Source organism: Dipodomys ordii, unplaced genomic scaffold (genome assembly GCF_000151885.1).
Source record: "Dipodomys ordii isolate 6190 unplaced genomic scaffold, Dord_2.0 Scaffold3, whole genome shotgun sequence".
In the NCBI taxonomy this organism is placed as follows: domain Eukaryota; kingdom Metazoa; phylum Chordata; class Mammalia; order Rodentia; family Heteromyidae; genus Dipodomys; species Dipodomys ordii.
In genome coordinates this window covers 18,221,185-18,235,724 of record NW_012267219.1, presented here as the reverse complement: position 1 = coordinate 18,235,724, position 14,540 = coordinate 18,221,185, and the positions used below count along the sequence as shown (strand labels likewise).

The following is a 14,540-nucleotide window of genomic DNA, read 5'->3' as shown; positions in this document are numbered from 1 at the left end:
CCAAGTATCTAGGATTATGATCATGTACCATCACTGCCAGTTTCTTCCTGGATTCTTAATAAGCTTGATTTTTAAAAGCAAGGATCTTTTGACACTGAACTAAGAGAATATAAATCAATGTGTACTCATTAGTTGTATTAGAATCACTTTTAAAACATTAGAAAAGGATAGTCTTCAGCCCTAGTATGTGTAGGTTATATATTTACATAGATAAGAAACAAGCTTATTCGCTTGTTTTTTTTTTGTTGTTGTTGTTTTTTCTGTCAGTCATGGGGCTTGAACTCTGGGCCTTGGCGCTGTTCCTGACAGAGCTCTTCAGCTCAAGGCTAGCACTCTGCCTCTTGAGCCACAGCACCACTTTATTTTATTGGAGATAAGAGTCATTGCTGCCTGGGCTGGTTTTGAACCGTGATCCTTCAATCTCAGCCTCTTGACTAGCTAGTATTACATGTGTGAGCCACTCGCGCCAGCTAGATGATTAGCTTTGTTGGCCTGTTTTTGCCCAAATTGGATAAAAAGCAACTTGCCCTTTTAGACAAACCCTGATAGTGTATATCAGTTGGGAAGCTGTAAGACTTTTGAGTAGATTTCAACCCACCTTTTTAACTCCCATAAAACAAATTCTTTGCATTTCTCATAGATTCTTACATAAGGGTCATATATAGGAATTTTATCTGATTAAATTCTATTCTATAACAGTAATGAATAGTACCAAATCTAGCAATCCTTCCAAGAGAATACATCTGGAATTATACTCTTACTTCATTGGTTATGTATGATCCTGTTGTATTCCTAAAAATGCATTAGTAAATAGTAAATTAGTAAAAGTAAATAGTTCCATTGTGGAGTTTGTCTTTTATTTGGAATTTCCCCATTCACCTAGCTATTGAGGATCAAATCTAGGGCCCTGTGCTAGACCAATACTTTACCACTGGATTACATCCTCAGCCTTAAAGAACAGATTTTTAAATTAAAACGTTAGGATTCATATGTAAATAGCCATAGTATAATGTTAAGTATCAGCTTACTTGTGAGATCCAAATGTTGATATTACTAATATTACTAATTGGATAAGATAATATTTATAGTAGAACTTGAAGGATGGTGGGAGGGGGAACATTTATATCTGCTTAATTTGGTGAAAATGGGTAAAAGTACCTAAACTGAAAGTGGTTAAAATTAAGTAATTTTCTCCATGTCAGGCCCTCTTATACATGTTTTATATCTCAGGCACTGGGTGAGATAGATGAATAAATAGATAAAATAGATAAATAAAAATACTAATGGATGTTTTTGTTCTGTCAGTTATGGGGTCTTAACTCAGGGCCTGACCGGCTGTCCCTGAACTATTTTGCTCAAGGCTACTGCTCTTACCACACTGAGCCACAGTGCCACTTCCAGATACTGGTGTTTTTAATGTGATAGAGTAATAACAATTACTTTAAAAGGTGGAAGGGCTCAAATGGTAGAGCACCTGCCTAGCAAGTGAGAGGTCCTTTAGTTCAACTGCCAGTCCAAGAAATATTTGGGCAAATGGATAGACAGGCATTATCTTTTCTTTTTAAATGATTTTTATTGTGAAAATACTGTACAGAGGCGTTAACAGTTACATGAGCAAGATAATGAGTACATTTCTTATCAAGAATTGTTGCCTCCTCCTTTGTTTTTCCCCTACCATCCCTTCTCTCCCATCTCCACAACTATACTCTCCACTCACACCCCACACCCTCTCCCCTGCCTAAATTGTAAAGTTCGTTTTTCAATATAGTGTCTTGTACATCTCGTTACAATGGGTCATCCTGTATCCCTGTGTAAGCATTTTGTTTTTTCCCTTCCCCTCCCCAAATTATGCTGATATCAAATATAGTGAAAACTGGGGTTATACCATGGGGGAGAAACATACAAAGCAACGACAACAACAAAAAATCACATGGTACCTTATAAATACGTTAGAAACAATAGCAAGAAAGAAAAAACCACCTGTGTCTCTATCTTGGGGTTCATTTCACTTAACTTCTTTTTTTTCTCTTTTTTGGACGGTCGTGGGGCTTGAACTCTGGGCTTGGATGCTGTCCCTGTGCTCTTCAGCTCAAGGATGGCACTCTACTGCTTGAGCCACAGCACCACTTCCAGTTTTCTAGTGGTTTATTGGAGATAAGAGTCTCAAGGAGTTTCCTGCCCGGGCTGGCTTTGAACCGCCATCCTCAGATCTCAGCCTCCTGAGTAGCTAGAATTTGAGGTGTGAGCCACCAGGCCTGGCCAACTTCATTTTATCTGGTCATATGTACATAGCTTTTGACCTTTTCTATTTCCCAGACATATACTAGTTATTGTGAATAAGGGAAACTATGGGACCTATGTTTCTTTGGGCCTGGCTTACTTCACTTAATACAATTTTTTCCAAGTCTTTCTTTTCCTAACAAATGGGGCGATGTCATTCTTTCTGATGGAGGCATAGAATTCCATTTTACACACACACACACACACACACACAAAACTTTCTTGATCCGTTCATCTACTGAGGGGCATCTGGGTTGGTTCCATATCTTAGCTATGGTAAATAATGCTCAGATAAACATAGTTGTGCTGGTAGCTTTAGTATGGTCTTGCTTGTGATCATTTGGGTAAACGCCTAAAAGTGGGATTGCTGGTTCATAGGGGAGCTCTATGTGGAGTCTTTTGAGGAACCTCCATACTGCTTTCCAAAGTGGTTGAACAAGTTTACACTCCCACCAACAATGAAGTAGAGTTCCCTTCTGGCCACATCCCCTCCAGGGGCATCTGTTGTTATTAGAGTTCTTGATTATAGCCATTCTTACTGGAGTGAGGTGGAATCTCAATGTTGTTTTGATTTGCATTTCTTTTATGGCTAGAGAAGTTGAGCATTTCTTTATGTGTCTGCTTGGCCATTCTTATTTCCTCTTCAGAGAAGACTCTTTAAGTCCTTAGCCTACTTATTTATGGGGCAGTAGTTTCTTTGAGGATTTCTTGTTGGGGATTTAATTTTTTGAGTTCCAAATATATTTTAGATATGAGACCTGTAAGGTATATTAAATAAGTAGGTTTCATTAGGTAGCCAATGAGGAGAACATCACATGCTATTCAGGCAGGAAAAGAAGTTTATTTACCAAACTGTTGCCCCCACCATGCATGGTGGAGAAGCATGGCTGTAAAGGAAAGGAGGTGGGAAATTGGGCAACCCACTCTTGGGCCAGGACTTATCTAGACCAGGGACAGGAGGAGGTGTGGCCACACTGGATCTGGATGTGACCTCAGGGTCTAGGACCCTCCTGAGGTCAGATGGGAGGCACATGACCAGAGGGGTGGCCCAGGATGTCACCTAGCAGGAGGGAAAGATGACTACTTCCAGGTCTGCCAGTTACCTAGTTAACAGATACTGTGCAGAAACTTAGCCAAGAGGGAGGGAGGTGTCCCTGTTCAGACCTTACAAGACCCCTAACCGTTGTATGGCTAGTGAAGATCTTCTCCTAATCTGTGGGCTTTCTATTGATCTTGCTAGTTATGTCCTTTGCCATGCAGAAGTTCTGCAGTTTCATGCAATCCCACTTGTCCAACCTTTCTTTGATTTGTTGTGTTTTGGGTCTCTCTTAAAAAAATTTCAGCCTGTGCCAAGGAGACCTAGGGTTTCTCCTATTCTGTCCTGTAATGTTTTCAGGGTGTCTTCTTTGACTCTGAGTTCTTTGATCCATTTGGAGTTGATTCTGGTGCAGCAGGTTATGTAAGGATCTAGCTTTAGTTTTCTACAGGTGATTAACCAATTTTGCCAACAGCATTTACTGAAGAGGCTGGACAGGCATTCTCAATAGGATAGCAAGAACAAAATCCCTGAAATACCTGGTCAAAGAATAGAATCTATCATACTGCTTAGCACAAAGCAATTTTTTTTAATTCCTACTTACTGTAAGACTATTGTTTACAAAATGTTGCACTTTCAAGTATTGAAAATTGCAATGAGCTGTAATTTCTAAAGGTTGTATATACTAATAATATGTAGTCTTACAGGTTAAAACTGAGCAATTAACATATTTACTGATTTAAAATAACAATTTTTCTATAGTACTTAGAACATTTTTTAAATCAAAATGGCTAATTTAGTCTAGAAAGCTTGATTTCTCAGTTGGTAACATGCACTGTGAATTGCATGTTGTATGTATTGATGTTAGTTCCTTTTCTTAAAGTGACATTTATTTTTCTCATTTTCAAGAAAATTTCAGTCAGGAGTCAAAAGTTATACTCTAGTTTCTCATTGAAGTAAAATTAATTTAGTGGAAAACTGGCTAGTATAATTTCCAATTCAGTTGCACAGATAATTTTCTAAAGACAACTTTTGTTTTCTATATAAGTGCTCTAATGTGTATTTTTATCTTATTACATAATTTTATTAAAAAGGCATGTATTTAAGAGTCAAGATTCGGCTACTCATGCAATTTTATCACTGTTGCTTTTGCATCTTCAAATGCAATGAAAAAAAAGGTGAAAATAACATCTTAGTGTTATTTTGAAATAGCTTTATTTCCTCTCTGAAAGGATCTTGCACCCATACTCAACTACATATTATGAATTATTGCTATTGTTGGCATATAATTATAATATTTTGATTATTTTCATTTTAATGTATTTTTGTTTTTGTAATTGTGTTGCCATAAAAAGTAGTCATGTAGTAGTACTGTTGTATATGTATCAAAGAAAAGACTTTGGTCTTACAACATAATAGCTGAAGATTTACAGAAATTGTATATATTATAAAATCTATTAAGTAAGAATTTTATTATTTGGACTGTTGGTACAATTATTTTACAGTTATGCTTCATGTTTTGTTTTTAGGCTTGCATTGATGACAATGTTGACATGGTCAAGTTTTTGGTAGAAAATGGAGCAAATATTAATCAGCCTGATAATGAAGGCTGGATACCACTACATGCAGCTGCTTCCTGTGGATATCTCGATATTGCAGAGTAAGCCAGTTCTGTATTTTAGTTTTATTCTATTGCCAGCTTGTCAGTGCCTCTGTTTTCTCATCCATAATATTAAAAATGGCATTCACTGTATTAACTTGTATATTCTTTGTTAAAACACATTGACTGTACTGTGTTGCTAAGTTCCCTTCTGTTTTTACCAGTTGAGTTAGATCGTGAGCTTTCCAAATGTTAGTTGTATGTATTCTCAGCCTTTTTAATGCTTGTCAGCATTACAAAATACAGTTGGGTATCTCCAAACAAATGAATTATACATGTTTTTTTTCCTTGTGCTATAATAAGTTGAATACTTTGGAAAGATCCAAAGGCAAGGATTACTAAAAGTATAATTGGTATTTAATTATATGTGGATGAGACAACTGAAAGATTAGAAGGAAAAAAAACCCAGTATTATATATGCTTCTCTTTAGACATTTCAGTCTTAGATAAAGAACTATGATTCTGTTTGCATAAGAAAAGCAGCATGTATTTCTAGACATTTGGAGACATGATCCAAGGAAAGAGTCTGTTCTTCACTAAAGAATGGGTAAATTAATGTCTTTTATGTTGAAGTAAATGTGTTTACATATATGTATTATGTTTTATGATTCCCAATATTTTCTTCATTTTTGGGGGTCAGTTATGGGGCTTGAAGTCAAGGGCTTGGACACTGTTACTGAGCTTTTGTGTTCAAAGCTAGTGTTCTCCCACTCTGAGCCACAGTGCCACTTCTGGTTTTGGGGTGGTTAATTGGAGGTAAGAGTCTAATGGGGACTCTTCTGCTCAGACTGACTTTAAACTGTGATCCTTAGATCTCAACCTCCTTGAGTAGCTAGGATTACAGGTGTGAGTGCCCAGATAGTGTCCAGCTAATGATTCCCTATTTGAATCAGCCTTTTGGTTAAGCAAGCAAACTAGTCTTGACCACAATTGAATAAACTCATGAATAAGCTTCTTAGGAACTATAGTTTTATAGAGAGAAAGCATTAGAATATGGAGAGAGATGTTGCATGAAACTATTATATGTGATATATGTGTATTATATAATATAGATAATATAATACGTATATAATATATATAATCCTAGCAACACTGAAGACAATGGGAGAATAATGACTGACTGAGGCTGGCCCTGAAAAAAGACAAAGGCTCTATCTAGAACAATAACTTAAAGCAAAAAGGGTTGTAAGAATTGCTCAAGTGGTAGATTACAAGAGGTCCTGAATTCACACTCCTGTAACACCAAAAAAAAAGTTAGTGTGTGGCAACAGACATTTAGATTCACTCACTGCTGTGGGCAAGAATAGAGAAAAAACTAGAAAAATCTAATAACTGAACCTTGAATGTTTTCTTTAAGAAAAGAATTTACTTCTTCTTGTTTTGGTTTTTATTTTTACAAATGGCAAGCTAGATTTGCAGTCTGACCTCTTATATCTGTCTTGGTTTGGGGAGAACTAGAGTTTAAGTACTCTTGTTAGTCAGGTACTCTACCATTTGAGCCACACCCAGAGCCTTGCCCAATTAAATAGACTTCTTTCCCAAGTGTTTGCTTCAATTTTGTTATTGGTATAATTAATTTTAGAGTAATTATGGAATTATGTTTTTAAGATGTTGGAAATGGAGCTAGAGAGAAGTTAGAGCAGCTGGAAATCTCAAGACCTAAAGAAGGACACTGGTGTAGTCTCTTCCCTTTTCTTTTAACCTCCTTTAGCCATGTATTGTACGTTTGGAGCCACAGAAGCTAAATAATAGGTATTAGCTAAATAATAGGAGGAGAGCATTAAAGTAATACAGGAATTTAGAAAATAGCCGTTCCAAATTTGGCAGAAGTACACCTCAAAATTAAAGCAGTTAAGTAAATCCCAAATAGGATAAAACAAAAAAGGCATATCTTATGTAAAGTTCTAAAAATTAAAGACAAGGGAAAACTGTCTGGAAAGCAGTTATGGAGAAACAGTTTAATGACAGCAGATTCATTTATTGCAAATCTTAGAGATCCACTGTTTCAAGTGTTGAAAGAAAAGAACTGATACTTTTGGGAAAACATTCAAAGGTCTTAGGTCAGAGCTCTTTGTTTGGATTATGCTGTTAATGCAGATTTTATTTCATTGAATAATTCATCTCACTTGCACTCAAATGAAAATTTGTTCATTGATATTGACATAATATTAGAATATACTAAAGCTCAGAGTAAAAACACTATAACAAGAAAAATAATAACTGCCAATAGATTGTTCAGATAATACAGTATAAAGGGAATTGATTTAGCCACATGTAAATCTAACACACCAGAATGAACTCTCTCAGTCTTGTCACTGCTTGCTTCCCTTTTGCTGCAGTAGAATTGTGTTTTGGATGTGCACACTGAGAAGTGACAGGAACTGGAAGGTTGGTGGCATCTCAAGCTATTGGAAACCAAGGAGAGGTTTATTATATGCAGCCCTTAAACTAGAGTAAATTGTAGAATCAGGCTTAACTATGCTTCAAATTAGACAGCACAATTTGGGCAAAACAGTCACCAGCAATTGCTAAATACAAAGCATCTTGTTCATGAGTAGTATCTCTGATATCAGAAACTTCTATTTTCCTGTCCACAAAGTGGCCACAATGATACTTGATTTTGTGCTAAAACAGTATTTACCAATTTGCAAATAATGAGCTGGACCACTAAGCTGTGACTGATGTATTGAGCCATACCCATAACCCTCAGGTTCTGCTTCTTGGTAGAATTTTTAGAGCTTTGCTCTAATTAGTTTCTCTTCGCATCCTTCCTATTAATATAAACTTGCATTGTTGGTTTGGCTTTGACCTTATGCTTCCTTAAAACTACGCTTCATATAGCTCTTTCTATTTTAAGCACTACAGCTATTCTGAGGAGATACACTATGTGTATCCTTTTGATGATTTCTAACACATAAATAAAAGGTACCCATAGTTGTTTGATCTGGATTTTTGCCTAGCAAAATAATTGTATATTGTCTTGAAGTGTACATAGTTTCTTGTTTCACTTCTCTTAGTTTCCTGCTTCAGACTCACTTATTATTTGGAGTATTTAAGGAAATATTTATTTTTAGTTTTGTATAACAGTTTTTAAAACTATGAAAACAAAAGGGAAAATTGAATACCTAACTTAATGTACCAGCTCCTAGTTAAAACACAAGAGCATTAAAGATAATACATTATCTCATCCCTATTATAATAACTCATTGTTTATATGCAGATATTCCAGATTTCTCACTCACAATATCTGAAATCTGAAACATTTTTTTCCCAACAATTTTGCTCAACCTATACTTATTCCTATATGCCTATGGTTATTACTGTGTTCCTGGCATGTGACATCATCAGCATTTGTTGAATTAATAAACCAGTTAGAAATGTAGACAAAAGACAAACAGTTCATAAAAGGAAATATACAAATATCAGTAAATATTTTCAGTCTTATGCATAGCTAAGAAAAAACAGAATTTATAGTAGTCATGTTGAGAAATTTTTAAGATACGATGAAAATAATAATTTCTGAAAATAACAATATTAAATGTTCACTTGAGAACATGACTAGCATGAAAGAGGTATTCGATGAAAATATGATCCAACTATACTGTGGGATATTTTTTGCTATTAGAAGGAAAGAAGTGCATTCCGGCTTATTTTGTTTTTACAAAGGTGATTATAGCCAGGCACCAGTGGCTCATGCCTGTAATCCTAGCTACTCAGGAGACTGAGATCTGAGTGAGGATCCCAGTTCAAAGCCGACCTGGGCAAAGAAAGTCCATGAGACTCTTACCTCTAATTAATCACCAGAAAAACCAAAGTGGTGCTATGGCTCAAGTGGTAGAGTACTCGCCTTGAGCTGAATAGCTCAGGGACAGCTCCCAGGCCCTGAGTTCAAGCCCTATAACTGACTGTAGGTTGATACATACACATAAAGGCATAACAAAAGTACTTGAAGATTTTTTCTATACTGGTGATACTGGTTAGCTTTGTGGAGGGGATATTTTTTTAACTATATACTGGCAGTTTCTTATTTTTATGAGAGTATTTTATATTGGCTTTAAAATATGTATGAATTAAATTGATTAGGGACATAGAGAAATAGACCCATTATTTGTATATTGAACAAAAAAATCAAGGTTACCAATAGAACATGATTTAATCTAAAACAGTAAATATTTTCATATTATTAGAGCCTACAGTGTAAAACAAGAAAAATGAGATTAAAAATTATGTCAAGAGTAGATAATTGAGGAACTTACTTGTTTTTTTGCATGATGGAGCTCATAACAGTTTGGGGTTTTTAAAGCTGGGATTTGACATGGGTCTTGTATGGTTGAGCTCAACACCATTTCAGGTTTTTAAAACCAGTGTTTGACATTAGTAATACCAATAAAAAAATAATTCCAGGAGATACACATTTCACATAATGACAAGTTCACACAATGACAAGGATTAATTGCATCTGGATCGCTTTGGCAGGCTTGAGGAATCAGTAGCTTACGTTCTTAAAATTGTGTTATAGATACACAAATAGAAGATACCATAACGCCAATTACATTGGAATTCATCACAATATTAAATTTACATAATTCTATAGTTAAATTTTTTAAATAATGCAAATATTATTGGTCTCTGTTACTGCTCCAGTGTAGGAATTTGTCTTTATTGGATGAATTTTGTTTTATTTCAATGATAGTATGTTGGCTTAACTATCTTTCTTGTTATACAGGTTTTTGATTGGTCAAGGAGCTCATGTAGGGGCTGTTAACAGTGAAGGAGACACACCTTTAGATATCGCAGAGGAAGAGGCAATGGAAGAGCTACTTCAAAATGAAGTTAATCGGCAAGGTAATATAAAAACCAACCAAAATGAGAAAAAAAAAGTGTACCACTTAGATACTTTGACCTTTCCTGAAAAGTAAATATTGACATTGAAGAATGACCATAAAATTTAAGTGAAAAACATTCTAGCTTACTGAACAATAGGTACAGTGTGATTCTGTTTGAAACTTGTTCAATATTGTATCTTTTGACATTTGTTAAACTGAAAGAAATATCACAAGCGGTAGAATCAGTCAGTATTTGATTTTGGTATCCTATATATTGTGTATACGTTTACCTGAATTAGGGAAGGGAAGGGGAACAACAAAAATGCTGGAACAAAGGGCAAACCAGTGCAACAGTGATACTCACAAGACAACATGTTGGAAATGAACTTTACACTGGGGGGGCGGGGCGGATTACAGGAGCAGGAAAGTGGGAGAAAAACGAGGCGGGTAACAACGTTTGACAAGAAATGTACTCATTACCACTACCTTACATATGTAACTGTAACCTCTCTCTATATCACCTTGACAATAAAATTAAATTTTAAAAAATTATATGGGAATAAGAGTTTCAGTTAGGAAAGGGGATAGAAAGTACACAGGATGGGTGCAATTTAAATACTGCAAATTTAAGTACAGTGGCCAAGCAGGCCTCTTGGTAAAAGATCATTTAACTGAGATTTGAATGCAGAGAGGAAATGAGTCATTTAGTTCTGGGAAAAGAACATTCCAGATAGAGGAAGCAATGAATATAAGGATGGAAGGGTACCTGGTATATAAGCAGCAAGTAACTAGTATGACTGAAGCAAAAATAGCAGAGGAAGAGATTGCTAGGAGAGGATGTTATAGAAGTAGCAAGAGGTCATAATATATAAAGCCTTGTAAGCCTTTAATCCAAGTGAACCAGGCAGTCAGTACAGGTGTTGAGGCAGATGACTAACATGAATAGTATTGAAAAGAGTCTGGTTTTTGTATTCAGAATTCATTGTAGTAAGACAGAAGAAAAACAGTTAGAAAATAATTGTGATTAGATTAGTCATGATAGGACTAGACTGAAGTCATAGTAGCCTAAGTGATAAGAGGTTGGATTCTGGGTATATTTGAAGATTTGATCAAAATGATTGAGTTATTAGACCTAGGATATGTAAAAAAGAATAAGTTTTTAGTAAGAGCAACTAAATAAATGAAGTTTGTATTTGAGCTGTGAAGAGTGTGAGAAGAGTATGTTTTAGGGAAGTATCAGTGGGTCATTTGAGATTGCTTGGCATTCAAGCAGTTGAATATGTGAGTTTGAAAGACCTGAGAGATGGAGATGGAGATTTGGGAGATGTCACAGATCGAGAATGGTAAGTATAATTTCTCTTATGATTCATAAATATTTTGATATTAACTTTAATAACATTTGCACAATTCTGCAGAATATTACCATTGATTGCTACACCATAAACAGTATATAACTGTATCCTAATGAAATTATCTTTAAAATACACCTGGGCACAGAGATACAGGCCTATAATTCTAGCCAGGAATGCACTACAGTAGTTGCATCCATCCTCGACTTCAAGCAGGGATTTATCTGTAACCTCCAAATACTAGCCATAAAGGGAGTTAGAGAAATCTAGGAGTATATATAAAAAGAAAATGTGTATGATAGGATGAGTTCATAAAAATTATCAAGTTGGGAGTTAACTACAGGAACTCTTACCAAACCACAACTACCATAGACTTTTAAGACATTAATCCAATTTATGTACTTTAGATGTTGTTTCTGACTTTACCAAAGGATTGTTTGAAGTATGAATGGAAAGTATTGCTTTCCATGTGGCTGAAGAAAGGATACTCAATTGCCAATTTTGAGAGTGAAAGAAGGGGAGAAAGTCATACTATATATAGTGTAATGAATCAGAATTCCATGAGAACTCCATATTCAGAATCCAAACACAATTGTAGGAGACTTCGAGGCTCTACATTCAGTGGCTGTACTTCTGCTGCACTTTTTCCCTGTATTTTTATGAAAATATTTTTTAAATTTATTTTTATTATAAAGGTGATATACAGAGGGTTTACCTTTACATGAGTCAGGTAATAAGTGCATTTTCTTTCATACAATGTCAACTGTTAGCACTTGCCCTGTCCCTCCCTCCATCTCCACAGTGCCCAGTGAGCTCTACTGCTCTACTTTTTTTTACCCTTTTTCCTTGAGTTCTATTCCTCCTGACTCTCCCAAAGATATACAGAGGAATATATCATATATAAGGTAAAGAAGACGGAATCATTTGTTTCCATATTTTAGGAGTTTAAGTATGTGTGTTATTTTATATAAATATGAAGAGACACTTAGGGATTAGACCTTAGTGATTTTCTCCTAAGAGTGTCCTCTTTTGGTCTCACTGTATGTGAGTATTTAGAATCCTGTGTAATTTGACATATCCCAGTGCATTTTAGATCTGACTTCCACATATCAGAGAGAATATGTTCTGTTTGTCTCTCTGAGCTTGGTTTACCTCACTTAACATGATTTGTTCTAGTTCCATCCATTTCTCTGCAGATGACATTATTTATTCTTTCTAATGGCTGTGTAAAATTCCATAGTATATAGGCACCACATTTTTTGGATTCACTCATCTATTGTGGAGCATTTGGGCTATTTCCATATCTTGGTTATTATGAATAGCGCAGCAATGAACATGGATGTGTGGCTGTCCTTGTCATATCCTGATTCATGATGTGTTTAGGGTAGATGGCCTACAAGTGGTATGGCTGGATCGTAGGGAAGGTCTGTGTTTAGTTTTTTGAGGAACCTCCAGACTGCTTTCCAGAGTGGTTGTACTATTTTACATTCCTTCCAGCAGTATAGTGAGGGTTCCTTTTCCCCCATATCCCTGCCAGCTAATTACATTTTATTACAATCTTTTTTTTTTTTCCTCCTGGTCCTGGGGCTTGAACTCTAGGCCTGAGCCTCTTTGTGCTCAAGGCAAATGCTCTACCACTTCTGGCTTTTTTGAGTAGTTCATTGAAGATAAGAGTCTCATGGAGTTTCCTGCCCAGCCTAGCTTTGAACTGTGATCCTCAGATCTCAGCCTCCTGAGTAGCTAGGATACTATAGGCATGGGCCTGTAGAAATTTGTTCAACATTTCTGTTGGTTCACTGCAGGAGGTTTGAGCAGACTTTCATCAGATCCTTTATGTTGATTGACACCAACATAAACTATAGATTCAACCCAGTAACTGGTCCTACTATTGTCTGGGCAGGGAGTCTCTGAATCTAGGTCAACCCTCTACTGAACAAACAAGTTACTTTTTTTAAAAATTCATTTACTTATTCATTCACTATGCATTTAGTAAGCACTTACTGTCCCTTTACTTTGTTCCAAATACTCTGGCAGTAGTGGAAAAAAGAAAGGATCCTTAACCTTTAATAAACTCATGGTATTCTGGAGAAAGAGAGATTGTAAATGTATCATGATTTGTGTTATTAGTTTTCTAAGTAGCCATCAGTTGAAGTGATAAGATACCACTAGGTCATTTAGGAATTCTAGGACCATCATTACTAATTTATTTTACCCCAAAATGCAGAGCTTCTTGAAGGTAGAGGTACCCTCTTCATTTTTGTATTCTTTTTACTTTTATCACATCAACTTAGCATAGTGCTTGTAAATGATACTAAGAGTCTGGTAAATGAACATCTGCATAAATTATAAAAAATAATTCTGGTGGTATGAAGAATGTGCCGTGTTGGGAAAAGAAAGGAAATTTGGAGAGAGAGTTTAATATCTGTAACATTTTAGATGAATATAGGACCTTCCTAATCGAAGTGCTCAGTAAACACTTGTACCTCCTAGACTAGAGTTCAGAGAACAAGTCAAACAGAAGATCAAATTTGATTGTTACTCCCATATAATTTTTTTAAATAAAGTTTTAATTAAAAAAAATTCAAGGATACTATACCTTGGGAAATGTTCAAACTTAAAAAAATAGTAATCAGGAAAAGTGAAAAGAAAACAAAAGATTAAAATTGTAGAGACAGAAACTAAATGATCACAAGAGAAAACTAAAAATATCTACAGTATTCTCACATTATTTAAACGAGTTATAAGCACCTCATTTTCTAGAACTGGTTTTGCTTTTGGTTTTTCTTTAAACTTGAAATATTTTGGATAATTATTTGGAAAAATCATTTTCAATGTAGAAAAAAATGAAAATAGTTATTTTTGTTTTCTCAGGGGTTGATATAGAAGCAGCTCGAAAGGAAGAGGAACGGATAATGCTTAGAGATGCAAGGCAGTGGTTGAATAGTGGTCATATAAATGATATCCGACATGCAAAATCTGGAGGTACAGCACTCCATGTGGCAGCTGCCAAAGGCTACACGGAAGTATTAAAGTTAGTACTATTTTTTAGAGTTATTTTTCTACTTTAGTTTTTCTGTATGTCATAATTCTTTGTCTTAAAGTAAATTAAGGTTTTCATGCAGCTAATAAAGGAATTACTGTTTGCAGGAAGAAAGAGAAAGCCTATACTGCTTTTGTTTCTAAAGTTTGTCCTTTCAAATTTTCAGTTTTTGCTGGGCGCTGGTGGCTCACGCCTGTAATCCTAGCTACTCAGGAGGCTGAGATCTGAGGATCGCGGTTCAAAGCCAGCCTGGGCAGGAGAGACCGTGAGACTCCTATCTCCAATAAACCACCAGAAAACCGGAAGTGGCATTGTAGCTCAAGTGGTAGAGCGCTCGCCTTGAGCTGAA

General features: G+C 35.7%; 1 protein-coding gene across 1 annotated transcript in view; it reads left to right on the top strand.

The window, feature by feature from the left end:
* Positions 1–14,540, top strand: part of Ppp1r12a (protein phosphatase 1, regulatory subunit 12A) — a 114,031-nt gene that overhangs the window by 50,874 nt on the left and 48,617 nt on the right. The window contains exons 2-4 of the mRNA XM_013018758.1: positions 4,846–4,976; positions 9,703–9,821; positions 14,023–14,174. Of these exons, the coding sequence (XP_012874212.1) occupies positions 4,846–4,976; positions 9,703–9,821; positions 14,023–14,174 (402 nt within the window). The remainder of the gene's footprint in view (positions 1–4,845; positions 4,977–9,702; positions 9,822–14,022; positions 14,175–14,540) is intronic.